Raw genomic sequence first — 27773 nt, forward strand, 5'->3', positions numbered from 1 at the left:
TAACCTTTTACTGAATACTAAATGAGAACAATAATCCTGTCAGAGAGCAAATACTCCCTCCCCTGGCTGAAGGGGAAATGTGAAAAATTTGAGCAAAAATCATTCTGCTGCTTTTGTATAGGAGAACAGGGGAAAAATATTTCCTATATAATTTAAAATTATAATTTAAAAATTCTTTTAGAAGAGCTGTAGCACCAAAATTGGCTGAGGTTGAAAAATTGAAATTTGGCAAGAAATAGCTCTCCTTTAGGAGAAGTGCCTTTGAATTTTCCAGTAAATATTTTGTTTTGATTTGACTAAGGCCATGTCTACACTACCAGCTAAATCGGCACTGCTGCACTCGATGCAGTGGTGTCGATTTAGTGGGTCTGGTGAAGACACGTTAAATTGGTGGAATAGTGCTCTCCCATCTATTTGTGTACTCCACCTCCCTGAGAAGCGTAAGGGACGTTGGCTGGAGAGTGTCTCCCATCAACACAGCACAGTGTAGACACCGCAGTAAGTGGATCTAGCTCCGTGTACTTCAGTTATGCTATTCATGTAATTGAAGTAGAATCATAGACTTTAAGGTTAGAAGGGACCATTATGATTATCTAGTCTGACCTTCTGCACAATGCAGGTCATGGAATCTCACCCACCAACTCCTGTAACAAACCCCTAACTTATGTCTGAGCTACTGAAGTCCTCAAATCATGGTTTAAAGACTTCAAGGTGCAGAGAATCCTCCAGCAAGTGACCCGTGCCCCATGCTTCAGAGGAAGGCGAAAAACCCTCTGCCAGTCTGCCCTGGGGGAAAATTCCTTCCCGACCCCAAATATGGTGATCAGCTAAACCCTGAGCATGTGAGCAAGACTCACCAGCCAGACACCGAGGAAAGAATTCTCTGTAGTAACTCAGATCCCACCCCATCTAACTTTGGGCATATCTACTGCTAGTAGTCAAAGATCAATTAATTGCCCAAATTAGGCTATCCCATCATATCATCTCCTCCATAAACTTACCAAACTTACTCTTGAAGCCAGATATGTCGTTTGCCCCCACTGCTTCCCTTGGAAGGCTGTTCCAGAACTTCACTCCTCTGATGGTTAGAAACCTTCGTCTAATTTCAAGTCTAAACTTCCTGATGGCCAGTTTATATCCATTTGTTCTTGTGTCCACATTGGTACTGAGCTTAAATAATTCTTCTCCCTACATGGTATTTATCCCTCTGATATATTTATAGAGAGCAATCATATCTTCTCTCACCTTCTTTTAGTTAGGTTAAACAAGCCAAGCTCATTGAGTCTCCTTTCATACGACAGGTTTTTCATTCCTCGGATCATCCAAGTAGCCCTTCTCTGTACCTGTTCCAGGTTGAATTCATCCTTCTTAAACATGGGAGACCAGAACTGCACACACTATTCCAGATGAGGTCTCACCAGTGCCTTGTATAACGGTACTAATACCTCCTTATCTCTACTGGAAATACCTCGCCTGATGCATCCCAAGACCGAATTAGCTTAACTTAGATGGATTAACTGCAGTAGTGTAGACCAACCCTAAGCAAAGAGTTTTGAAAATCTCACTTTGTGATTAAAATATACTAAATGGACTGTGTGTGTGTGTGTGTGTGTAGCAGGGATTGGCAACCTTTGGCATGCGGCCCGTCAGGGAAATCTGCTGGTGGGCCGGAACGGTTTGTCTACCTGCAGCGTCCGCAGGTTTGGCCAGTCGCAGCTCCCACTGGCCCACGCTGCTTCTCGCAGCCCCCGTTGGCCTGGAACGGTGAACTGCATCCAGAGGGAGCTGCGATTGGCCAAACCTGTGGATGCTGCAGGTAAACAAACAGTCCCAGCCTGCCAGTGGATTTCCCTGATGGTCCGCATGCCAAAGGTTGCTGATCCCTGGTGTTATAGTTTAACAATGGTTGATGTGAAAGTAGTAAATGCACTCGTGTAGAACCTAAGTTAGCTGTATATTGCAAAATTTAGTGAAAGTACCTAGTGAGAGCCTGCTCCAAACACCTCTGGAGTCCATGGAAAAATTTAGTGTATTTCAGTGTATCTCTTATTTATTACACAGCTGGCAAAGTAAATGCTTCACAGTTTGTAATGCTTGCTGGAGATGGGCTCCCTCTTGCGGACTTTATTAGGTGTATGAGATGTGGTGTTCCTATGGTGTCTAGTCACATTATGACATTTCTTTTCTGTTTTCTTTCAAAAGTAATTAGGAAGTGTTATTTAAAAAAATAACTAAGAAAACATTAAGATTGCACTCTAAAGTGTGAAGTCAGGAAAGGATTGCCTGAACATCCATAATTCTGTCCCCTTGTGTATGCAATGTAAGAATCTTTAGATACAGGATCACTCGCTATTTCTCAAATACAGTATAATGTATCATTTTCCTGCAACCTGTCATACAATTTTTTTATATATTTTAAGTATTTTAATGAAACAAAGATATAGTTGACTAACTAGTTGAAATACATGTTTAACAGCTAAGTACTGTTCAGTTTTTGAAACAACAGCACTGACTTCTTCAGGTGTTATATAGTGGATGAGGCAGTCAACTACAAAACAAATTGAGCTGCAGACTATACTTCCAGTAATTTTTCCACTAACTATACTTCCAGTAATTTTTCCACTATTACTCTTCTAATTGTTCTGTAGTATGTTATGTTGTTTGATTTATTATCCACTTCATACAAAAGTCTCTAGTGGACTTCAACTGGTGCACACAATTAATATACAGTACTACAAGTTGCTACTGTGCATTTGATAAATAGTATTTTGTCTTATAATTGAAAACTTCATTGTAATCTGTTCACACAGGAACAGAGTTAAGGCTGCATTTTTAAACTTTTGCCTGTAAAAATCAGAATCTTAATGTTGTCATTGATGCACTGTCGTTTCTTGTATTGAATTGATATGTTAAGTATCCACTTCTGTGATTTTTATTAACAGTGGGTAAAATTTTTTAACCTGTTACACCTTCCTGTTTTGTTGGGTTCTTGCCTTGGTATATGATTGTAACTATTTAATATTAGTAGTGACTTTTAAAAAGTCTCCTCTTACTATATATGTAACTAGGCAGAGAGTGCATAATATTCAAGATGAGTAATTTTGTGTAATGAAAGTTTAACTGTCAACAGTTCCTGAAAATGTACTTAAAAATGGTAACATTTTCATTTCTGCTATTTTAAATGTGTCCAGCAGATGGAGGTAAAACTTAATGAAACTTGCACATAAACAGGAAGTAAAGTGCTGGGATATCTAAGCTGTTTGCCAAATGTGCAAGATTGAGTTGTTTCAGAATTGTTAAAACTTGTTTTATTGCAAGTTTCCTCTTAAATCAATACAAACAAATACAAAAAAGCATCCTAGTGGGCTGATTAGGAAAGCCTTGTACTTTGAGATTTCATTAAGACTGTACAATATTCATCTAAAGTTAACTCTGCCAATAGATGAAGGCCTGCAAAGTATCTTTTATACAACTTTAGCACCCAGTCAGTACAGGGGGAGCATAAATATTTACTTTTCAGTTTATATTGTACTGCTGTATTCTCAAGGTAGTCCAACTGATTGGGAGGTGGGGTGGGAAAACAAAACTGCAGTGATAATGAAAAGAAAGGGGGAGAGGAGAACTTGTTGATGGCCACTTGCGTATACCAATGTAATGTTACTTTCTTCAGGTTTTTTCCCCCCAATAAATGTTATAATATATTTACTGAATGGGGGGAGATGTATGTGTATAAATATTAATATAGTAATATCCCAGAAAGAAGGATGTAGTTCCCATCAACCCTGTTAGTATACATATATTTGAATCACAGCTTCTTAAAAATCATAATCTTGCTTAACCTCAAGTAACCATTCTGTAATCCACTTAAACAAAATGACACAAAAGAACATGCTTCTGAAATTTACCTGCTGTTCAGTATATGTTTTTATGTTGCAAATGCTTGTTCTGTAAGTCAGTTGTTTACTTTTCTTGTGCATAGTAAGTATACATCTATCATAACTCTTGAAACTTTGACAGCTGACTAACAAAGCCAGTCAAATTCAACCTTTCCATCTGATTTCTAGGTACCTAAATTAAGGCCACGTAAAGTGCACAAAGTGAAAGGAAATGAAATAAAAATAACCTCACAAACTGGCATAGTACTTCCCCTTTTGTATAAATATGGGAAACAGGAGAAATAATATTTCATGCTCACTGGTTTATTTACAGGGAAAGGGACTATGCAAACCTGCTTCCTCTCACCCAGTACTTGCAGTTAAGAGTGGCTGAGAGGCTCTTGCTGCAGTTTCCGAAGGGTGGCACGACTAGTGGCAGGATTTTCTCAGTTGAGGGGCCCTTTCCTTTGGAATTTGCTTTTCTTCATTCCTTGAGTCTAACAGCATTTGGGAATGTGGCACACACACACATTCTTTAGCATTTGACTGGCTGCCTCCGTTACGTTGTTTCATGTGTGTTTGGGGTTTTGTGTAATTTTGTTTTCTGTAGCTGCAAGTTTGGGCTAAATTTAATTTTTTGTGCAAGTCCATTGACTTTACCAGCAATCAACTTGTACAATAGGATTTAAATCAGTCCATTCTAGCCAAAGGAAGGGAGTAAGTGGTGGGGGTGGGGGTTGGGGAGGGGCGGGCATGGAGGGAGAGGGAAGTGGTTTGAAAATTACTGAAAAAAAATTGCAGGGGGAAAAAGATAATCACTTACCTTAATCAGAATTAAATGCAAATCTCACCTCTTTCATAGATTAATAGATTCTAAGGCCTGAAGGGACCACTGTGATCATGTAGTCTGATCTCCTATATAACACTGGCCATAGAACTTCTGCTCTAGAAACTATTTTGAAGATCTTTTAGAAAAACATCTAATCTTGATTTAAAAATTGTCAGCAATGGAAAATCCACCACAAGCTTTGGTAAATTGTTCCAATTGTTAATTATCCTCACCGTCAAACATTTACACCTTGTTTCCAGTCTGAATTTGTCTAGCTTCAATTTCCAGCCTTTGGATCATGTTACACCTTTCTGATAGACTGAAAAGCCTATTAAATATTTATTCCCCATGTAGATACTTTCAGACTGTAATCCAGTCACCCCTTAACAATCTGTTTGTTCAGATAAATCAGTTGAGCACTTTGAGTTTATCACTATAAGGCTTGTTTTCTAATCCTTTAATCATTCTCGTGGTTCTTCTCTGAACCATTTCCAATTTATCAGAGTCCTTCTTGAATTGTTGGCACCAGAACTGGACACAGTATTCCAGCAGCGGTCACACCAGTTCCAGATACAGCAGTAAAATAACCTCTCTACTCCTACTTGAGATTCCCCTTTTCATGCATCCCAGGATCTCATTAGCTCTATGGCCACAAGCCAGGAACTGGTCTGATGGCTTTCAGGCAGATATATAAGCCTCAATGGAGGAACAGCAGCTCTCTGCTTAATGTCACTCCAGGGCTTCGAATTCTCTCCTGCCTGGTAGTGACAACAGACTCCCTACGCCTTAGCCTGCTCCAGCCCTGCTTCTAGTCCTGTTCTTAGTACTGCCCTAGTTTTGTTCTCACTCCGGCCTTGCTCCAAGGCCGCTCTAGACTCCTGATTCTGGCTCTGACCCCCTGGCTCCAACCACTAGGCCTAACTGCCATGGCTCCCACCACCAGGACCGACCATCCCCATCACGGTTTGACACGTATTAAAATGCATATTGTTGGTGCCCAGTTTACCCTGCAGTACAGATCATTCTGAATCTTTGACCTGTCCTCTTCATTATTTAGCATTCCCCATTTTTTTTTGGTCTTTTGCAAACTTTATCAGTGTTGTTTTTTGTCTTCTTCCAGGTCATTGATAACATTTTTTAAAAATAACATAGGGTCAAGAACCAATCTCTGCAGGACCTCACTGGAAGCAGAACTACTAGATTACGTTTCCCTCTGTACAGTTACATTTTGAGACCTATCAGTTAGCCAGTTTTTAATCCATTTAATGTATGCTACTTTAATTTTATATCGTTCTAATTTTTTAATCAAAATGTGTGGTATTAAGTCAAATGCCTTACAGATGACTATTATGTCAGCACTGTTACCTTTATCAACCAAACTTGTAATCGCATCAAAAAAAATCAAGTTAATTTGACAGGATCTATTTTCCATAAACCCAAGTTGATTTGCATTAATTACATTACTGTCCTTTAATTCTTCATTAATTGAGTCCCATGTCAGCCGCTCCATTATCTTGCCTGAGATCGATGTCAGGCTGACAGATCTGTAATTCCCTGGGTCATCCCATTTAACCTTTTGAAAAACTGGCACAACACTAGCTTTCTTCCAGTCTTCTGGAACTTCTAAAATGTTAACAGTCCATCAAGCTCCAGAGCTAGCTCTTTTAAAACTTGTGGTTGCAAGTTATCTGTACCTACTGATGTAAAAATGTCTAACTTTAGTAGGTGCAGTTTAACATCCTCCATCGATACTAGTGGACTGAAAAGCATATCATCATATGCTAAGACTAATATCTGTCTTCCCCCCCCCAAACACAGAATGGAAACATTTATTGAACACTTCTGCCTTCTCTGCACTATTATTATTAATTCTACCACTTCCCTCTAGAATTCAGGATTCTTTTTTGTTCCTAATATATTTAAAAAAACTCCTCCTTATTGTCCTTAACTCTGCTGGCTATGGATATCTCCTTGTGTCCCTTTGCTTCCCTTATCAGTGTTTCACAATTCCTAACTTCTGATTTATATTCATTACTATCAACTTACTTTCTTCCATTTGTTATATATGATAATTTCCCCCCCCCCTTTTTTTTTTTTACAGCTGCCTTCACTTCGCCTCTAAACCACTTTTTTTTAAAATCATCACAGCCTTCTTTCATAGAAGATTAGGTTGGAAGAGACCTCAGGAGGTCATCTAGTCCAACTCTCTGCTCAAAGCAGGATCAACCCAAACTAAATTATCCCACCCAGGCCTTAGTCAAGCCAGGCCTTAAAAACCTCTAAAGATGGAGATTCCACCACCTCTCTAGGTAACCCATTCCAGTGCTTCACCACCCTCCTAATGAAATAGTTTTTCCTAATATCCAACCTAAACCTCCCACACTGCGACTTGAGACCATTGCTCCTTGTTCTGTCGTCTGCCACCACTGAGAACAGCCTAGCTCCATCCTCTTTGGAACCCCCATTCAGGTAGTTGAAGGCTGCTATCAAATTCCTCCTCACTCTTTTCTTTTGCAGATTTTCCCAGTTGTGGGATTGACTTTGATGTAGGGCTGGTTTACACTTAGGTTGGCTTCACTATATTGCTCAGAGTTGTGAAAAATTTCACACTCTGGGATGTAATTAAGTTGACCTAAGTCCTGGTGTAGATGTCACAGGGTCAATGGAAGAATTCTTCTGTTGATGTAGCTTCCGCCCTTAGGGAGGTGAATTTACTACAACAGAAGAAGAACCTCTTCTGTCTCTGTAGTGTCTATGCTGCAGATGCATTGTTGCAGGTAGCTGTGCTGCTATAGCATTTCTAGTGCAGCCATATCATTATTGTTCCCTCAGTAGGTTCTAAAAGGACTACTTATCCTCTGTGTTGGAAAGGAAGAAATACAAATTACTAGAATTTCTGTTTTAAATACTTGGCACCAATCACATCATCTGAGCACCTCCTAAATGACTATATTCTTCTTCGAGGAGTGTCCCTATGGGTGCTGTGCTGTAGATGTCCTTGTGTTCCTACTCTGCTGATCAGAGAACTTCGGTAACAGTATCCATTAGGTCTGCAGATGCGCTGTCTCTCGGGAGGCTAGCCCACATGTGTGGGCTAAAACCCCTCAGTTCTATCTCAACCACCCCTGTTCATTAGTAGTCTAAGGTTATCTTTTTATTTTCCATACCTGTAGTTAGGGCTGGTCTCCCTGAGGAGATTGATGCTACTGCAATTGATTCAGCAGCGATCGATTTAGCAGGTCTGGTGAAGACCCACTAAATCGATGGCAGAGTGCTTGCTGGTCGACCCCAGTACTCCAGCTCTCTGAGAAGAGTAAGGGAAGTTGACCGGAGAGCGTCTGTCAACTCAGCACCGTGAAGACACTGGGATAAGTTGACCTAAGCTATGTCTACTCTAGCTACGTGAATAACATAGTTGGACTTACCCTGTAGTGAAGACAAGCCCTTAGTCTCCTAGTTACTGTTCTAGTTGTAATCTTCTTTTCCTTTCTTATTTTATCTTTGAAAATAATAAAAAAAAGACTTCAATTTCTTTCCTGCTTTTTCTCCCCCCGCCAGGGACCCTTTTCCCCTAGTGAGATATGCCCAGTTTGCTGGGCTTAAAAAAGTGCTTCACTTGTAAAGAGGCAATCCCGGGGGCGGACAAGCACTCTCAGTGCATTTGCTGCCTTGGGGAAGGCCATGTATGACAGAAGTGTGGTCTTTGGCAATAACTCTGGCCTAAGATCCCACAAAGACAGAGTGCTCCACCAGAAGGTCATCTTCAATGAGGCAGTTCTGTGACCCCAGTCGCCTGGTAGACATAAGTTTTCCCCACGGCCTTCTACATCTAAGGGCTGTGGGTCAAGGAAACAGGCTGCAGACCCCTCTCATAAATCATCTGAGAAGAGACAGAGAAGTCCCCATAGTGAGCCCTGAAATAGCTGTAAGCGATCACCATCTCAGTATCGTCTGCACCGAGACCATCTCAGTCCAGCACCCATGGCTCACGGAAACCAACAGCGAACAGCACCACTCGCAGGCCCACGGACCCGATGGGTATGGGCATGGGCATTGACTCATCGGCACTGAAGGACAGGAGTAAGCACTCCTCTAAAAAGATGCTCCCAGTGCACAAGTCCACATCACCACTGCCAGCGATGGCTTGCCCATTACAGGAACGACCGGTGCAGGTAAAATGCCAGAAGCTATTGTGACAAATTTAAGGCCATTATTCAGGAGGGCCAATTAGTGGAAAGACATCGCTGCAATCTGCCCCTGATGCAGCCAACAGGGTGGCTAGGTGAATCGCCATGGTTGTGGTGATGCGATGAGCGTCATGGCTCCATTTGTCAGGCTTCCTGAAAGAGGTACAGTCCACTGTTGAGGATGTTCCTTTTGAGGGCACAGAGTTCTTTGCCAGCAAGACTGATGCCTCCCGTCACACCCTTAAGGACTCCAGTACTAGCCTCCGGTCACTGGGCATCTATACCTGGACAAAAGGGACGATTTAATCCTCAATCCCAGTATAGACTACATGGGTCTCAGTACCAACCTCAACACTACTACAAGCCACAAAGAAAGAAAGGGAACTTTCCTAAACACAAATCACCTGGTCCACGATCTTTGTCCCAGCCCTCTACATTTAAGCATCATTTTTGACAGGCAGGTTGAGGTGCCGTTAGACCACTCCCATTGACCAACACAGCTAACCATCGGTCCACACCCATTTTGCCATGATTGGTAGCACTCCTCAGTGCCTGGGAATGCATAATATTGGACCAATGAGGCCTCAAGATCGTTCAAACTGGGTACTCCATCCATTTTACTTCCCTACCCACTCTACAACACCCTTCCCTGTTCCTCTTCAGGACCCTTTGTCACGTGATTTTACTATGACAGGATGTAGAGCAAAACCTACAGTTAGGAGCCATAGAACCAGTACCTCAGCATCTACGAGGTAAGGGGTTCTACTCTCGTTATGTTCTCATATCCTAAAAGAAGGGAGGTTGGAGACCCATATTTGACCTCTGAGCTTTCAACAAGTTTGTCAAGGCTCAAAAATTCAAGATGGTCACTTTATCAATGATCATTTCAACTTTGGAACAGGGAGACTTGCTTTTGGCCCTTGACCTTTAGGACGCCTGTTTTCGTATCTCAGTCCTCCTGGCTCACAGATGATTTGTCAGATTCACTGTGGGACATGACCACTACCAATACAGAGTGCTCCCCTTTGGCTATCATCAGCTCCGAGAGTAGTTTCCAAGGTTCTTTCAGTAGTGGCTGCTCCTTTACCTTTCCAAGGGATAATGGTCTACCCCTACCTGGATGATTATCTCCTCAGAGCCTGATCTCTCAGAAAGGCTCACCAAGTCATCAAAGCGACGGTGAACTTGTTTACAGAACTGGGTCAACAGATCAACATCCGGAAGTCAACCTTCACTCCAGTGTAACCTGGAATTCATAGGGGTCGACCGTGACTCGTTACAGGCCAAAGTCCTCTTGGTTCTACACAGGTTCCTATCTTTAATCACGCTCATAGACACCTTTCAGAGTAGCCTTTAGATACCAGCCGGGCTTTGCCCCCAACTCTTGGGGCATATGGCAGTGGGCCCGGCGGTGATACTGCGTGCCAGGCTTCACATGCAGTACCTCCAAATTTGGTTCAGCTTGGTTTACTGACCAAACAAGGACAGACTAGACAAATCTCTATCACCACCCACCAGAATCAAAAACTCCTTAGACTGGTGGAAGGACCCATTCAACATTTGTAAGGGGATCCCCTTCTTGCAGGCATCACTGTCGTTGCTCCTCACCACTAACGCATCACTCATAGAGTTAGTCGCGCATCTAAATGGCCTCAGAACACAAAGCAAATGGTCGCCCATGGAGATAGCCCTTCATATCAATCTCCTTGAGCTAAGAGTGATCAGGAGCGCCTGCACCCATTTCCTCCTGCTGATCATGCACAAAGATCCTAACAGACAACTTATTCTGTATGTACTACATCAGTTGACAAGGGGGAGCCAGGTCACCCTCTCTATGTGCAGAAGTGATAAGGCTATGGAATTGGTGCATCTCCCACAATGTTACACTGTCTGTGGCTTACCTCCCAGGTGCACAAAACTCAATAGCGGACAATCTCAGTCACAAATTCCCACACGACGACGAGTGGGAGATACACCTGACAGTACTTCACAACCTATTCAGACAATGGGGGACACAGTCCACAGACCTGTTTGCCACTCACCTGAACCAGAAATGTCCACGCTACTGCTCCAGAGCGGGGATAGAGTAATGCTCCTTGGGTGATGCTCTCCTCTTCCCTGGGACAGGGACCTTCTCTGTGTCTTTTCCCCATTTACCCTACTGTTGAAGGTCCTGCTGAAAGTAAACAGGGATGGAGATCATGTCATTCTGATTGCTCCTACTTTTCCAAGACAGACCTGCTACTGTCACAGCTTGTGATGTGCCCGCCAGTCCCTTTCCCGGCCATTCCACACCTCTCGCAGAACAGAAGATGTACCCTACATCCCAACTTGGGGATTCTCCACCTGAGGGCATGGCTTCTGTTTGGTTCCAACACCTAGAAGACTCCTGTTCGAGAGCGGTACAAGCGGTTCTATTACACAGTAGAAAGTCCTCAACACAAGGTACTTACCTGCAGAAATGCTTCAGGTTTCAGATTTGATGAACATCCCAACAAATCTCCCCAACTTCTGCATCTCTTCCACAGATCCTAGATTATGCTTTGACCCTAAAAAGGTCGGGTCTATCTCTAAGCTCTCTTAGGGTTCACCTGGCAGCTATAACAGCTTTCCACCAACCTGTAGAGGGGTTCTAAGTGCTGTCATGCCCAACCACTTAAGAATTTCCTCGAGGGTGTAGTAAACCTCTTCCCTCAGCTTCGACTCCCTACCCCCACATGGGAATTAAGGACTGAGTAGGCCCCCCCTTTGAACCCACGGCCACCTGTTCACTGCCGTGCCGATCAATGAAAACTGCCTTCATAACAATTACCTCTACCAGGAAAATAGGAGAGATTGTGGCTCTGATGGTACATTCCCCTTACTTGGTATTTTTTTGGACAGGTTTATGCTCTGACCCCATCCAAAATTCATCCCTAAGGTAACCTCCCCATTTCACATGAATCAATTGATTCACCTTCCAATCTTCTATGCCAAGCCACACCAAGATGACAGGGAAGCTATATTATATACACTAGATGTTAGGAGAACCCTGGTCTTCTACTTGGATAGGACAAAGGCCTTCAGGAAGTCCCTTAGGCTTTTCCTCTTCATTGAGGAAAGATCCAAGGGCTCAGCAATATCAGCCCAAAGGCTCTCCAAGAGGTCTCGAATTGCATCAGACTGTGTTATCAAGTTTGCAACTTGACCCCTTCAGACTCTGACCTTGTGGAGTGTGCATGAACAATCTCATCCGTCACCACCTTCAAGAATGTCCCTATCTCAGAGATTTGTAGAGTGGCGACATGGGTGTCAGTCCACACTTTTGCAGAACACTATATGATCACTGGGGACTCTGCCTCTGATGCCATCTTCGCCTCGATAGGTCCGTTACCGATGACAGCATTGACTCTGAAGTCCCGGCCCTCCAGAAGGGGAACTGCTCGGGAGGCACCTACAGTGGAGCACCCCTAGGAACGCTACTTGAAGTTACTCACCTTGTGCAGTAACAACGGTTCTTCAAGATGCATGCATCTATGGATGCTCCACAACCTGCCTTCCTCCCCTCTACTTTAGAGTTCTTGTCTATGACTCTGCGGTAGGGAAGAAACTGAGGGGCATTAGTCCACACATGCTGGCTAGCCTCGTGGCACAGCACAAGGAGAGAGAGAACGCATGTGCGGGCCTTACAGGCGCCCCTACCAGAGTTCTCTGATCAGCAGCGCAGGGACGCAAGCACACCTACAATGGAGCACCCGTACAGGGACAAATCTTGAGGAACCATCATCACTGCGCAAAGTGAGTAACTTCTTATGGTAGGAAAATATATGGTTTCTCCTTATATAATGAGGTGTCAGACTGAAAACGCTACAGAGAGCAAGCCACTGTCGGTTAGAAGGGCTCAGTCAGTGTCTCACCTGTTTTGTTACTCCACTAGCTTAGTTGCATGTTAAAGTGGTTCTCAGCCTGTTTACCATGGTGGGCTGCATATCGAGCTCTCTGTGTTATGTGGGCTGCACCCACATAATATATATGCTACCTGAATGGCCCTGAGGGTTTCACATGGGCCACAGCTGCGTGCTGGTCGGGTTTCAAGCAGTCTGCAGACCGCAGGTTGAGAACCAGAGAGATAAAATGTTTCCACAGAACATTTATTTGAAATGTATGGAAAAATCATTTCTGCTTTGTACAATGACACTTATGGGATCACAAAAATCATTGTAAAATAAGTTTCCCTTTTACAGTAACTGATGTGGGAATTAAATTCAATATGACTGTTCAGTAAAAACTCTTCTGTTTCATTGCAAATAAAACAGTAACCGTATAACAACATTGTTTAGTAAATATAAGTAAATATATTGAAAATATCTTACAGAAAACTTCCGGTAATAATTATAATGTTGAAACATGTCATCTAAAAGATGTTAATTTTTCATTTTTGAGTTTACTGCTATAAGAATAGGTATGTTTCTATCATACAGTTCATATTTGAAGTGTGTATATTTAGTGTACCCATTGCTGTGGTGTGTTGGCACTAGTAAAATTGAGAACAAAATCTAAAGACCCATTTCAAAAGACTGAGCTTTTTTTCCACAGCTCCCCATTTTAAATATCACTATGATGTGTATGCTATCACTCTTCTTTTGTTGTAGGAAGGCTTAATTCTATGTTCAGCACATGGGTATGCGCTAGATGACCTCTTGAGGTCCTTTCCAGCCCTACATTTCTATATCACTTTAAAGGTGGTAAGATCTGAGCTCAAACTGTTACTTAAGGAATGGAGTTTCAAATATGACTGTGCCATAAAGATTCTTGTCCCTGGAAACCTCACACTCTGGGAACACACTGTTTGATCATTGCTCTCATACTGGGTTGTGGAACGATATAGTCCATTCCTGAGAGTTGGTTCCCCAGCCCGTTTAGGACTTGGGAGATCTAGAGTAGGATTTTGAAGTGCATGCTGTATTGGAGGAGGTTGGAGAGCATGCAAAGCCCTGGAGTAATATTTTCCTCTCAGCCTGTGTTTCTTAAATGAGACCCAATTGCAGCTGCCTTGTGGCTTCAGTTTTCATTCCCAAGTGCAATGTGTGTGGCAGTAGTCAAGTTTATTGGTGACTGTAGTACGGGTAGACTGTAGGTAAGTCAGAAACTGATAAGGAGGAACACAGTGTCCTGCCCAGCTGGAGATGAGAATAGTGGAAAAATGTGTGTAACCACCAGTGACTTTGTCAAGAAGATCTCAAACTTTGCAAAATCTTGATTATTGCACAGATGCCCAAGGTGGAGGTCTAGAGTAATCCTTTCATACCTTCTAGCCATCACCTCCTCTGTCTTGCCTTTTTTCTGTTTTAGCCAGCAGCTTATTTCAGATAGACACGGGTAAAATGGAAATATCTGCATTTGATGTGGAGATGGTGTTATCTGTGTATTGCTGGCATTAAAGTCCATGTTGTGCCTCGATCCCCTCTAAAGGGAAGAATAGGAGGGGGAATAGAACTGAGCCGTCCAAGAATTAGTGCTGAGATGAGACATTGTACTGGAAATTATTATTCTGTATAGACAGTTTAAAAATTATCTGTAGCATGAAATGATACCATCTTGAGGTATAATCCCTTCAGGTTTCACAAACTAAGCAATTCAGGGTTGCTATTTGATGTCGAATGAAACACTTCACAGAAAAGCCCAGTGTTCTGCAGGAAATGGGGTTAGTCATTAGGCAGGTGACACTTTAAGAAGAATCAGTATTGTGCTGGTGCTCAGGAATCTGCTTGAGCACTAGGCTTAGGTTGAGATTTACAAAGGTATTTAGGCATGTAAAGATGCAGGTAAGTACCTAGTGAGATTTATAAAAGTGCCTGAATTAAGTGTCTAACTCCCATTGCATAGGACCCAAAAACCTTGTAAATATGGTTCTTGGAAACGTGTTAATAAATTGTGAATATCTTTATAGCTTAAAAATCCCTGGTCAATCTTCACAAGAAAGGATACTGTAGAAAAATACAGTTTTAGTTATTGCAGCCGGTCTTCAAAACTTCCCAACAGTTTCAATTAGGTAAGGCAGTATTCACTTTTGGCTTAAAATTTCAGGGCATTCAGGTTGCTGCCTTTCAGTGATAGATTATATGAATCTTATGTATATTTAAGATCTTCATTTATATTTATATATAAATTATTATACATGCTCTGTGTTTATCTAAAAAGCCTACCTAGTTGAAAGACAGTATAGTGATGTCAGGAATTTTAATAAGTTTTATTTTAAGATTTTTCAGTTTTGAAAAGTAATGTAAACATTTTCTTCTCATTTATTTCAGGTTTGTGGAATCTTGCTTCCCTTTTTTCCAATCTTTGTTTGTTTGTGTTGATGCCCTTTGCCTTCTTCTTTCTGGAATCAGAAGGATTTGCTGGCTTAAAAAAGGTAGGTAAATATATTATTTGTAGACTTATTAATGTATAAATATCAAGTCCCAAAGCTGTAGTTACAATAGTATTAGGCTATTTCGTTTAGAGTGTGGCTGCAAAGGATAGTGCATACAAACTATTGATTTTACTGCAATTACATACAAATAACTGGTACAGTAGCAAAAAAATTAATTGGCTTCTGTACAGTTTGGACCACTGTTATGAACTGGTTTCCATGAACTTGTTTTATTGTAGTAAGCTAATTACATACTTTATTGAATTTTTTAGGCCTTGTCTGCACTAAACAGTTAGATCAAGCCAGCTACGTTGTTCAGGAATGTGAAAAATCCACACCCTTGAGTGACGTAGTTAAACTGGCCTAACCCCCAGTGTAGACAGATTAGGTTGATGGATTCTTCTCAGGAAGGTGGATTACCTGTGCCATTGGGAGAACCCCTCCCTTCGGCATAGGTAGTGTCTACACTGAAGCGTCGCAGCTGTAGTGTTTCAAGTGTAGAGAAGCCCTTATAACTTTGGTTGCACATCTGTATATACCCCTTATTTGCTGTTTGATGTAATTATTTATTAAATAATTTAAAATGTGCTCAGTCTTGTACAAAACATAGTATACAGACAGGGACTGCCCTGGGGAAATTAAGATATAAGCAATTTAAATTGAAGTGGTGAAGGCTTCCAGGATTCTTGATGTTACAATGCAATGGCACCTGCACCATAGTTAAGCTAGTGTTAGAGTTGGGTTTTAGCAGGAGCTTTAAATCTTTGTTGTACAAATCTCATTGAAATGGGAAAAGACTATACATAAAATACAAACTTTGAGCTCTTTGAATTTTCATAGTCAATTGGCAAAAAATGAATCCATACAGAGAATAAGTCTAAAAATTGCTCCTTTTTGTAGCTTCACTGTCTTTTTTTGTACCCCTTTTGAAAGAAATCTAAATCCCTCCAGGACCTGTCCCATGTTTATATTGTTGCTCCTCGTGCTGATTCCTAGAATATCAGTTATAAATATATAGTGTTTGCCTATAGAGTATTTTATAACTCTTTAGCCATAATGGAAAACATATGTGCCAAGGTGAACCTGCTCAATTTTAATTGATGCCAAATCTGCTGTAGCACAAACACCATAACTCACATCCAGCAAGGGTGATGGGGAGAAAGGCAGACTTTTTCCTTCGCTTCTCCTAAATGTTGTTTAAATTCTCATTCAGTTTAGTAAGGCCACGAACCCCAGCTTTGAAGACAGCTTTGAAAGAGCTTCTGAACTCTCCCCTCACACTGTCTTTTTATAAATAAGCTAGCAGGAAGCTTATGCAAGGTCACTGCAGGTACGGATCCCGAGTATCCACTATACTATACTGCTATTCAGAGTGACTAAACTACTTTGCATTATTCCATCTCTCACCACTATGAATCACATTCCTCATCCAGAGCCAGAAATAGAATCCACGATTGGTGATCATCAGTATTCTGTTTTAACTAGTGAATAGCAGTGTGTTGTGTTTCCCTCGGTGCCTATCCATAAAATAATGGTTCTCAGCCTTTCCAGACTACTGTACCTCTTTCAGGAGTCTGATTTGTCTTGCATAGCACAAGTTTCACCTCACTTAAAAACTATTTGCTTACAAAATCAGACATAAAAATACAAAAGTGTCACACAAACTTACTGAAAAATAGCTTACTTTCTCAATTTTACCATATAATTATAAAATAAATAGATTGGAATATAAATATTGTGCTTACATTTCAGTGTGATACTTGAGCCTGTTTTTCATTTGTGAGCCTTGTCTGAAGTCCAAGCCCTGCTGCCCGGGGCTGAAGCATGTAGCTTAGCTTTACAGGGCTCCTTGTGTGATGGGGCCCTGGGCAGTTGCCCTGCTTGCCAGCCCCAATGCCGGCCCTGCACTTGAAAAATCCCCCACAAACCCATCCTGTGTTGCCCCCCGGGGGTCACAACCCCAGGTTGAGAAACACCGTTCTAGATGAGTTGAAAACCTCCTGGAAGATCTGCATACCCCCAGGGATACATGTACCTTGGTTGAGAATCACTGCCATGGAGGATGCAGGTCTGTGGCAGCTCTCATCTTGAGAGCTTGTCTCTTTATCACCAGCTGTAAAGGCATTCATTCCTTTAGCTCTGGAAATCATCAGTTCAGTACTCTGTTAGCCAAGATGGCAGCAGTCACATTTACAGGTGTCCCACATTGGCATGTTTGTGGGATGAGAAGTATGCCTCATACTGATGATGATGGAGGGCCCAGAGGAACTGGGAGCACTATAGGAAGCCTGTTCTCAGGCCACAGCCATTTTCCAGTAGTCTGTGAGAGGCTACAGAGTGTTTCAGGCAGTAATGGATGCAGTCTATTTCAAAGAGATTCCCTCCAACTAACAGGTTATGTCATATCCTCCATCTAAGCATGGAGGAGTGTTCCGTATATATACTGTCAGTAACTTTTAAACAAGAATAAAATGTTATAAAGAATTTACTTGCTCATCACAACTACACACACTTTTCAGGAATGTTGAGGTAGTCAGGAGCAGGACCATCAGCTCAGTTTCTCCCTCTGATTCCAAGGTAGGTGCAGCTCCTAATCTGGGGAAGTGTCCACTGAGGTACACCGTTGCTGTATAGAAAGCCCAAGAAACTGGCAAACAAAAACTGTTTAGTAGCTGTTAAAGTTGTGGCAGTTCACCCCCCATCCCCCAACCTTAAAAGAATGGAAGCCATTCAGAATGGAAGCATTCCTTTCCACCTTAATATTGTCTACAGTACTATTGATAATGTACTCCCTCACTCCATAACGTTTCACTTCCATCTTCAGCTGATACCAAAAGCAATATGCACCCTAGCTACATCAAACTTGTACTCTAACTCAAAACCTTAATAATCTTAGGTGTCTTAAGACAGAGTAACTGCCTAAATGCATGGAATATGTGACAATCAAATATGCTGGTCTGTTGATATAAAAGCAAGTGAGATCACTGTTTGTTTTGCATTAGAATGCAACAACTATGGCTTCTTTGCATCACTCAGGTGATATAAAGGGATCTGGCCGCAAATTCCACTGATGTAGGAGGGGAACTTCTTGCGGCACATATGTACTAGATCTGGAGCTTACACCTGCCAGCCCTCTTTCTTGCTGGGAGTGAGGCAGAGTAGAGTTTTGCTATGCCAGTCCTCTGCTTGCATAGGGTTCATTTAGGACCCTATACTAGTGGCACAAATAGAGGATCCTGGCAACTGCTCTAAATTGGATCAGGGTCACAGATGAACTTCTTAAATGGAGAATCTCACCTGGTTCCCTGATACCCTATCCATCCTTCTGTGCTGAGCAGAGCTCTGCTGCAGGAGATAATGCAGCCCAAAATACCTAATTGTTTAATAACACCGTATTTGGTATTATAACATTGTTTTTTGAATAATTTATATAGCCATCCCAAGTAAAAATAAATACCAAAACTTGTATAGAAAGAGAAGTATCTACAATAATATAATAAAGATGGTACAATTTAAACTGCTCAGAGCAACAAAAGATTCTTTTTCGGGTGATTGTGGACACAGATTTCACTCTTGGTGAGCATGTGTTCAAGATTGGATTCCTTTTGCATAGCAGCATCCATGGGTACTCTTGTGCTCCCTATAGTCATGAAGAGTATAGTGGATTCAACTACCATTCAGTTCCTGCTTACCAACCTGCAACGTGGCTGCAAGATGGAGCTGAGTGCAGTGACCCTGGCCCTTGCTGGGTGAGATTTAACTTTAGATTTAGTCATAGTTAGTTGAATTAGGTTTCCTTTACCAATTGACTTAAAAACAATATCCAACTTCATAGTTAGTTGTTTTTTTTTTCCCCTCACAGTCTTTTCTTCCCTGGTACAGGGTTTAAGAACTGCCCCTCTTGTGACTTGGTTACAAGGTTATGTCTGTTAGTGATGGGTACTCCTGATGTCTTATTTGCCTTGAGTACTGAACTGATGATTTCCATAGTTAGGTTGACGAAAGCTGTCTTGTGTCAACCTAACTCTGCAGTGTAGACCTGGCCTAAGACAGTACATGAGCATTCATAATCAATGAGGCAAAAACTGGAGGAAGAATCAAAAGATGGAGAGTAATTTAAAATAGGGAGCACAGAATAAGGGTAAATCTTAAATATATTCTTGAAAGTAGTAAAGCATGGATTTAAAGTAAAATTTCAAGATTCCATTTAATCTATTGTTTAATCTTTTACATACTGTGGAGAAAAAAAGATTTACTGGGTTTATTGTATTTAAGATCAATTTATGCACCTGCACAGAAATTTTGTATTGGAATGATGATGAATTCCACTATATGAATGGTACAAACACAGATTGCTAAACTAGAAACAAGTACAAAGGTAGCCATTTGCTTATCTCTTTTACTCCTTCACTAAAATGTCCCATGAACTCTGAAGAAAATCTGCTGCTGCAGAGCTGTATCCAAAAAAAGGTGAGCAATTCCTTCAATGACCAAATGAAGTATAGCTTTATGAAAAAAAACAAAATACTAGGGACTGCCGATTAATCGCAGTTAACTCACGAAATTAACTCAAAAAATTTAATCACAATTAATCGCACTGTTAAACAATAGAATACCAATTGAAATTTAATAAATATTTTTGGATTCACCTAAAGACTCCTATGCCGCTTCATGCTTCGGCCATCATTCCAGAGGACATGCTTCCATGCTGATGACGCTTGTTAAAAAAAATGTGTTAATTACATTTGTGACTGAACTCCTTGGGGAGAATTGTATGTCTCCTGCTCTGTTTTACCCGCATTCTGCCATATATTTCATGTTATAGCAGTCTCGGATGATGACTCAGCACATGTTGTTCGTTTTAAGAACACTTTCACTGCAAATCTGACAAAATGCAAAGAAGATACCAATGTGAAATTTCCAAAGATAGCTACAGCTTCATCTGCTCAGTGCTCTGGGCAGGCGAAACAGTCCTCTGGTCAAAAACAAGCCTTTTCGAAAGTGCGCCCAAGTGCGACGCACCAGTTCAAACACTGGATCCAACTACCTCACCTTTTTGGTGTCGACTGTCCCACTTCTTCTACCATGCATGGTCCCGGATCATGTCAGATCACTGGGTGCTCTGCACTGTAGAACTGGGATATTCTCTCCATTTCAGCGCCTGCCCGCCCTCCCAGGCCCCTTCCACGTCAGTCTTCAGGAACCCCTTTCACGAGTATCGTCTAATACAAGAGGTGCAGCTTCTACCAAGAGCAGGAGCAATGGAGGAGGTTCCTCAGGAGCTAAGGGGCAGGGATTTTTACTCCCATTATTTCCTAATCCCGAAAGCCAAAGATGGTCTCAGACCTATCCTGGACCTGCGAAACCTCAACAAGTTTGTGAGGAAGCTGAAGTTGCGCATGGTCTCCTTGGCTTCCATTATCCCTTCCCCGGATCCGGGAGATTGGTGTGCTGCCCTCAACTTGAAGGATGCATATTTTCATATATCTATAACCCTGTCTCACAGAAGGTTCCTCAGGTTTGTGGTAAATCACAATCATCAGTTCATGGTCCTCCCCTTCAGCCTGTCAGCGGCACCTCAGTGTTCACGAAGTGCATGGCATTCGTGGCTGCTTTCTTGTGGAAGCGCCCGGTGCAGGTGTTTCCGTACCTTGATGACTGGCTGATCAAGGGCTGCTCCAAAAACACAAGTGGAGGTGCGTAAGCCTGTTAAGAGCAACATTCGACGCCCTTGACCTTCTACTGAATGTGCAGAAGTCAACCCTGTGCCCCGTTCAGAATTGATAGGGGCAGTGTTGGAGTCAAGACAGGTGGGAGCATTTCTACCAGAGTCATGATTTCAGACCCTTTGCAACATCATACAAGATCTCAGACGATTCCCTACCACAGCAAGGAATTGCTTGAAGCTCCTCAGCCACATGGCTGCCTGTCTTTATGTAGTGCAGCATGCCAGACTGAGGCTCCGACCCTTTCAGGAGTGGCTAGCCTTGGTGTATCAACCAAACCGGAACAGTCTAGACAAGATAGTCACTTTTTCCCTGTCGGTTCTCCAATCTCTCCTATGGTGGCTCAACCCTGTGTGTGCAGGAATTCCCATCTCTAGACCTCAACCATCTCTTTCCCTGGTCACAGATGCATCAGCGGTGGGGTGGGGAGCGCATGTTGGGGAGTTCAGGACTCAAGGCCTCTGGTCCCAAGCAGAACTCTCACTTTGCATCAACGTCAGGGAGCTGAGGGCAATCTCTCGCATGCCATACCTTCCAACCTCACTTGGAGGAGAGATAGGTATCGGTCATGACAGACAATACAACAGCGATGTTTTATATAAACAGACTGGGGAGCACGCTCCTCTCCCCTGTGCCAGGAAGCCCTCAAACTGCATAGCCCACTCAATACACTTGGAGGCATCTTATCTTCCCAGAGTTCAAAGCGAGTTGGCAGACCATCTCAGCAGGTCCTTTCACAACCATGAGTGGTCCATCCGCCTGAATGCTGAGAACACGATATTCCAACAGTGGGGAATTCCCCAGATAGTCCTGTTCACGACAAGACACAACAGGAATTGTACGCAGTTCTTCTCCTTCCTGAATCACAGCCTGGGCACAATTGCGGATGTGTTCCTTCTTCCCTGGAAAGACCAACTCCTTTACTCGTTTCCGCCCATTCCACTCATCCACAAGATGCTACTCAAAATTTGGAGGGATGAAGTTTCGGTAATTATTGATAACTCTGGCCTGGCTCTGTCAGCACTGGTACATGTCTCTTCTGGAGCTGTCAGTGGAAACTCCAAACACTCTACCACTGCTTCTGGACCTGATAACTCAGGACCATGGCCATCTTCAGCACCCCAACCTCGAATCTCTCCACCTCACAGCTTGGAAGCTCCATGGCTAAACCCAGTGGAGCTTGCTTGCTCTGATCCAGTTAGGGAAGTCCTTCTTGGCAGTAGGAAAATGTCTACTAGGGCTGCCTACCTAGCCAAATGGAAGAGATTCACAGTTTGGTCATTGCAGAAACATACATCTCCTACGCACTCGATAATACCTTTTATCTTGGACTACTTTCTGCACCTGAAGCAGCAAGGGCCTTCTATGTTATCAATAAAAGTCCACTTGGCAGCCATTTCTGCCTTTCACCGAGTCATGCCAGGCCAGTTGGTCTTCACCAGTCCAGTAGTTGGACACTTTCTTAAAGGACTTGACAGGCTATACCCTCAAGTATAACAATTGATCCCGGCCTGGGACCTGAAACTGGTTCTTTCCAGACTAATGGGGGCTCCCTTTTGAACCACTCGCGACATTCTCTTTGCTCTCTCTCTCGTGGAAAGTAGCATTTCTGGTGGCAATAACATCTGCCGGGAGGGTATCCGAGCTTAAGGCCCTAACATCTGAGCCTCCTTACACAGTCTTCTATAAAGACAAGATTCAGCTCTGGCTGCACCCAGCCTTCCTCCCAATGGTTGTTTCCCAGTGTCATGTTAATCAGGACATTTTTTCTTCCAGTCTTTTACCCTAAGCCACACACAAACAAAAACTTCACTCTTTGGATGTTCGCCAGGTGTTAGCCTTCTATATCGAACCGATGAAGCCGTTTCGGAAATCTACCCAATTATTTGGCACAATAGCAGACAGAATGAAGGGGCTCTCCCAGTCTCTTCTCAGAGAATTTCATCATGGATTATATCATGTGTCCAGACATGATACGATCTGGCAAAAATACCTGCCCCCGTGCTGACAGCAAACTCCATGAGGGCGCAGGCAGCATCAGCGGCATTTCTGGCTCACGTTCCGACCTAGGAAATTTGCAGGGCTGTGACATGGTCCTCAATCCACATTTTTACCTTGCACTATATCATAACCCAGCAGGCTAAAGATAATGTAGCCTTCGGCAGAGTGGTGCTCCAATTAACAAACCCATGAGCTCTGACCCCGCCTCCGAGTTCCTGCTTGGAAGTCACCTAATTGGAATCAACGTGAGCAAGCATTTGAAGAAGAAAAAAGAGTCACCTACTTTTCGTAACTACTGTTGTTTTGAGACGTGTTGCTCATGTCCATTCCACGACTCACCTACCTACCCCTCTATCAGAGCAGTGCTGGCAAGAAGGAACTGAAGTGGCGCTGGGTCGGCAGGGCCCTATATACGGCATCATGGAGGTGTGACTCTAGGGGGCACCTGAGTCGACCTGATGGGTACTGCTAGCGGAAAAACCTGGCTACTGTGCATGCAGCGGGCGCACACACCTAATTGGAATCAACATGAGCAACACATCTCGAAGAACAACAGTTGCGAAAGCTAGGTAACCGTTTTTTATTCGCCCAGCTGTAGAGTAGTACAGTACTAAATTTATTTTAGCCCCATTTAGTTAACTTTGAACTGTTTGCTTTGTTGGGCTCAGTTCTCTGATTTTGTACAGGTATGTTAACCTTTAACACGTGTCTATAAAAGCCCACTTGTCTATATACATGCTTTTGTGCTGAAATTGGATATTTGTGTGTGTTTTAACACTGAGGGTTTTCCCGTGGCCGAAGTTACGTTGGAAGTTGTGGCATAGCACATAGCTAGCGAGTTTGTTGTCACTATTTGTATCCTGCATAATTTTCCTATTTAAATAATTTTGATACAGAAATATTACAACCTTTTTTCAGTTTAAATCAGATTAATCCAGTTTGGTGTATTTTTTTTTTTTAAACCACCCCCTAATTTACTGTGGCTTTTTTCCCCTTAGTTGCTAATATACCTTCTAAATGGCACATGGCCCTCTTATAGACTCCTATTGATTCCCCGGGCAACAGTTTAAAAATACCAAAACAAAACAGCCATTTGCGTATTGCGCAGAGATGGAGATACGGAAATTAACTACTCACCATGGACGGATGCAGTGCATGTACTCAGAATCAAACTAAACATGATTCTCTGCCTAGTTTTTAATTAAACCACTATGTTAATTCAAACAGGACATTTTAGGCCTAAGGGGGTTGACTATGTCCTCCTTTTTTAAAAGTCTTAAATGGCCTTTTTTCTCTTCCTTACTACAGTGTGGTTCCATTTTATTGCAGCTGTAGCCTTCTCTATGTTCTTCTTTATTTTACTGTAGCTTTAGACAGTAGGAAAATAATGGTAAAAAGCCAGCAATACTAGAATGTATATTGGTTTTCAATAAATAAAGAACTTACACCATTTGTCAGCCTACTTTGAGGTATGTCACATGATGGCCAATGCTACTACCAGAATGTTATACTATTCAGCTACATAAATTGCATGAATTTGACAGTGTTTATAATATTTGAGCAGGTGACTAAAATAGCAGTCTTTCTTATATTTGTTTAAATTCTCTCCCTTTCGTCTGAAGAAGTTGCCTACTCTAATGGAAGACTGTGCTTTATAGATATCTTTTGTTGAGACACTCCTCACTCTGTTGTTTATTGCTGTTTATCCATCACACTAGAACACTTGTGTAAGGTAGAGTAGTTGCTGTCAGTCATGTCTCCTCATATCCAAAATAACACCTTCCTTCATCTGCTTCCCCAAAAGAGACATGAGATATCTGAATCTGTCTTAGAAGTAGTAAAGCTTTCAGGTGTGCCAGTAGACTATGAATTGAGTGTATGTACATACTGATGTTTGAAGTGGGAGTGCATTTTGAGGAGTAGGTAGCCGCTCTAACTTGACCTTTATACTATGGCTTATTTTGATGTCACTTCAACTTATTTGAGTTTCATTTTTGAAATTAAAGACACAGATGTTTAGGAGTAATTTACTTGTAAGAAATTCTAAATGGTGTACTTTAGTTTGTTACAGTGACAAACTGATATTTAGGTATTGCAGAATCATAATTGTAGACTTTTTAAAGTCTTTATGGTATACTTTACCTTAATACCAATCTTTGTATTTGAAGTCATGGCATAAAGTTTAACATGAGCGACAGCAACATCCTGACCAATTATCCAAATTATCCAGACATCCCAAAATGTTCATAACACAGCACACACAGTCTGTGGATTAAGAGGTTAACTCCTAGAACATCAAAAGAAGTGCCTGATAATAAAAGAAAATAGTACAAAAATTTGAGGTAACTTCCTTGCTTAATTAATTAGGTAGACCAGGTGGAAGCGAAGAGGCCAGTGCTGGTGCTCGGAATGTCTATAAAGCTGAGCAACATGACAGCACAATAGAGGAGGAACAAAGATTTTTTTAATATACTTCTATCCTGTGTCACAGTTTGAAATTGTCCTGGTTTATGTCCCTTTTGGCAAACTTACATAAAAGTGACCCTGTACTGTATTTTATGACCAGATGACTTTTTTCCCCCAGTGGCTAATTTGTATCAGGCCCCCATCTTAAAGAGACAGAGAAATGAGTAGGAAGTCCAAGCCAGTTTGTCTCAGTGAGCTTTCATTGCATTCTTTCATTATTTTTGCTCGTTTTTGCCACTGATCATCCATAAATTGTTGGAAATGAGTGATTAAGGAAGTGCTGCTTAGTGTTAGTGGCACATACACATTCTTGCTATGGCTTTTTTTTTTTTTGTGGGTGAGAGGAAATCGTGTACTGCACAAACAAAAAGGAAAACTCCTGCTGGGAACCTTTCAAGGAAATTTAACTTGCATAATGTTTTGATCTTGGTGTTTATTACAGAAAATAGAGTAATATTTCACCAGCTATTGTTATGTGTCAGCTAGTGTCCCATCCCCTCTCTCAATATTCCCCCTCCCAAAGCATCAGTGAGGCTTATTTTAATAAGAATATATCTAAAAAATGCAGCAGTTTATTCTTGCACTGAAGATAGGTGAGACAGACCATTGTCCAAAACATTTTGCTACAACAGCAGCACTTTATGTAAGTGCCTGCTAGAATTTTTGTAGTACTGTAAAGCCCATTTGTGTTAGCTATGTAATTTGGTCCTTTTTGAATCATTAACAAAAATTTGGTGTATAGATTTCAGTCCAGATGTGAATTTTAAAAGGAACATAGTCCTCTTGTCATTACTGTTAATGGGAGGGAAGAGTTATTTTTAAGAGCACAAATTTTAAAATGCCTGAAACACAAAGCCAAAAATAGGGACCTATATTTTGCATTTTAGATATTTTAAAATTAAGCTCAAAAAATCAAATGTAGCTTAATAAATCTAATTTTAATCACTTTTTTAAATTTCCCCCTCCTCCCGAAAAGCAGTCCAGTGTAATTTCTTCAGTAGATGTAATCTGCAACTAACATGTTTTTTCTATTACTCATTAACATTTAATAGTACTAATTTATCAATAGCAAGGACCCTTTTCTAAGTTATGTTAATTTGTGTACTACATTAAATTCGTGTAGCATCAAAAGAAGGTGATTTTTGAGTTTGAGGCTATTAATCTCTGGTGCTTACATTTTGCAGTCCATAGGTTGCTTTATTGGAGATCGCAACCAAACCACAAAATAACAACTTTGGAGAAGAGTGTCAGCCTTACCTTTCAACTTTATTATCTTTTTTTTTTTATGGGAGAGGGTATGGGAATCTGTTTTAGTCACACTTAGTTATTTTTAAAACAGACGAATGCTCCAAGTTTTTGCTTTATGTACCAGTAGGATTCACTGGATTAATTATGTAGAGTGTAGGAGTACTGTAAAGCTATTTGTTCTTTTGCACTTTTCTTGAGGCTTCCATAATTGCAGTTGATGGCTTTCCTTTGAAGTATTTAGTCACCTTTTAAAATCAGTTACATTTTCACAGTTAAAATATTACCACAGGTCAGACAGCAAAAAATATTGTAGCAAAAATGGTCACTTCTACTATAATTTTGCTACGGCTAAAAATAGAAACAATAACACTGAAAATAAGTTTAACTCTCTAATGTGAGAATACCCTTGAGTAAAATCTGTTTATATTCATTTACTAGACTTTTGTACTCTATTTTCCAGAAAAATTATTTGAAATTGGAAGAAGGGTCTTGAACTTTATTTGGAAGCAGCATTTTGCTTCACATTTTATGTCTGCTTTAACCTCTGACTGCGGTACCCACAGGCCCCTATGAGTAATGGCTCACCAAATAGCTGTGAGGTGCACTGTTAGGAGTGTGTGTTTATTTGGCATTTAAGCTCATATTTATTTGGCTATAAAATCATTCAGCATGAACTAAATCTTTAGTACTCTGATCTCAGTGAAATGTTTACTGGTATGTAACTGAATTATTTTACATTATATTACAACCCATTTACTCATTCCATTAGTAGTACCAGAGACAAAAGTTGTTTAATCAGTCACATCAAAGGCAGCTGTTTGTTTTTTTTAGGGGGGTATTTTTGACATTAGCTAACATCTTAAGTTCAGAAATAAGGTCAATTTTAAAAAAAACTCTAAGTCATTAAAAATTACACTGCTTAAAATTTTTTATTGGTCTTTGGTTAGGAAGGGGATCCTGATTATTCTGGGGTTCTGATTTGGTAAGTAGATTCTAGTAGCTCAGTCAGTTTTTTTCTTTTAAAATAAGAGCATACTTAAAACTAAC

At 41.4% G+C, this 27773-nt stretch overlaps 1 protein-coding gene across 2 annotated transcripts in view; it reads left to right on the forward strand.

Annotated features, from left to right (window-relative positions):
- LMBR1 (limb development membrane protein 1) overlaps window positions 1–27773 on the forward strand; it is a gene marked incomplete at its 5' end in the record, with an annotated part of 146839 nt that overhangs the window by 51317 nt on the left and 67749 nt on the right. For both annotated transcript variants that reach the window (XM_084620662.1, XM_084620663.1), the window contains one exon: window positions 15182–15285. In XM_084620662.1, coding sequence (XP_084476788.1) covers window positions 15182–15285 — 104 coding nt within the window. The remainder of the gene's footprint in view (window positions 1–15181; window positions 15286–27773) is intronic.

Source organism: Lepidochelys olivacea (genome assembly GCF_965140295.1).
Source record: "Lepidochelys olivacea isolate rLepOli2 genome assembly, chromosome: 2".
NCBI classification, from domain to species: domain Eukaryota; kingdom Metazoa; phylum Chordata; order Testudines; family Cheloniidae; genus Lepidochelys; species Lepidochelys olivacea.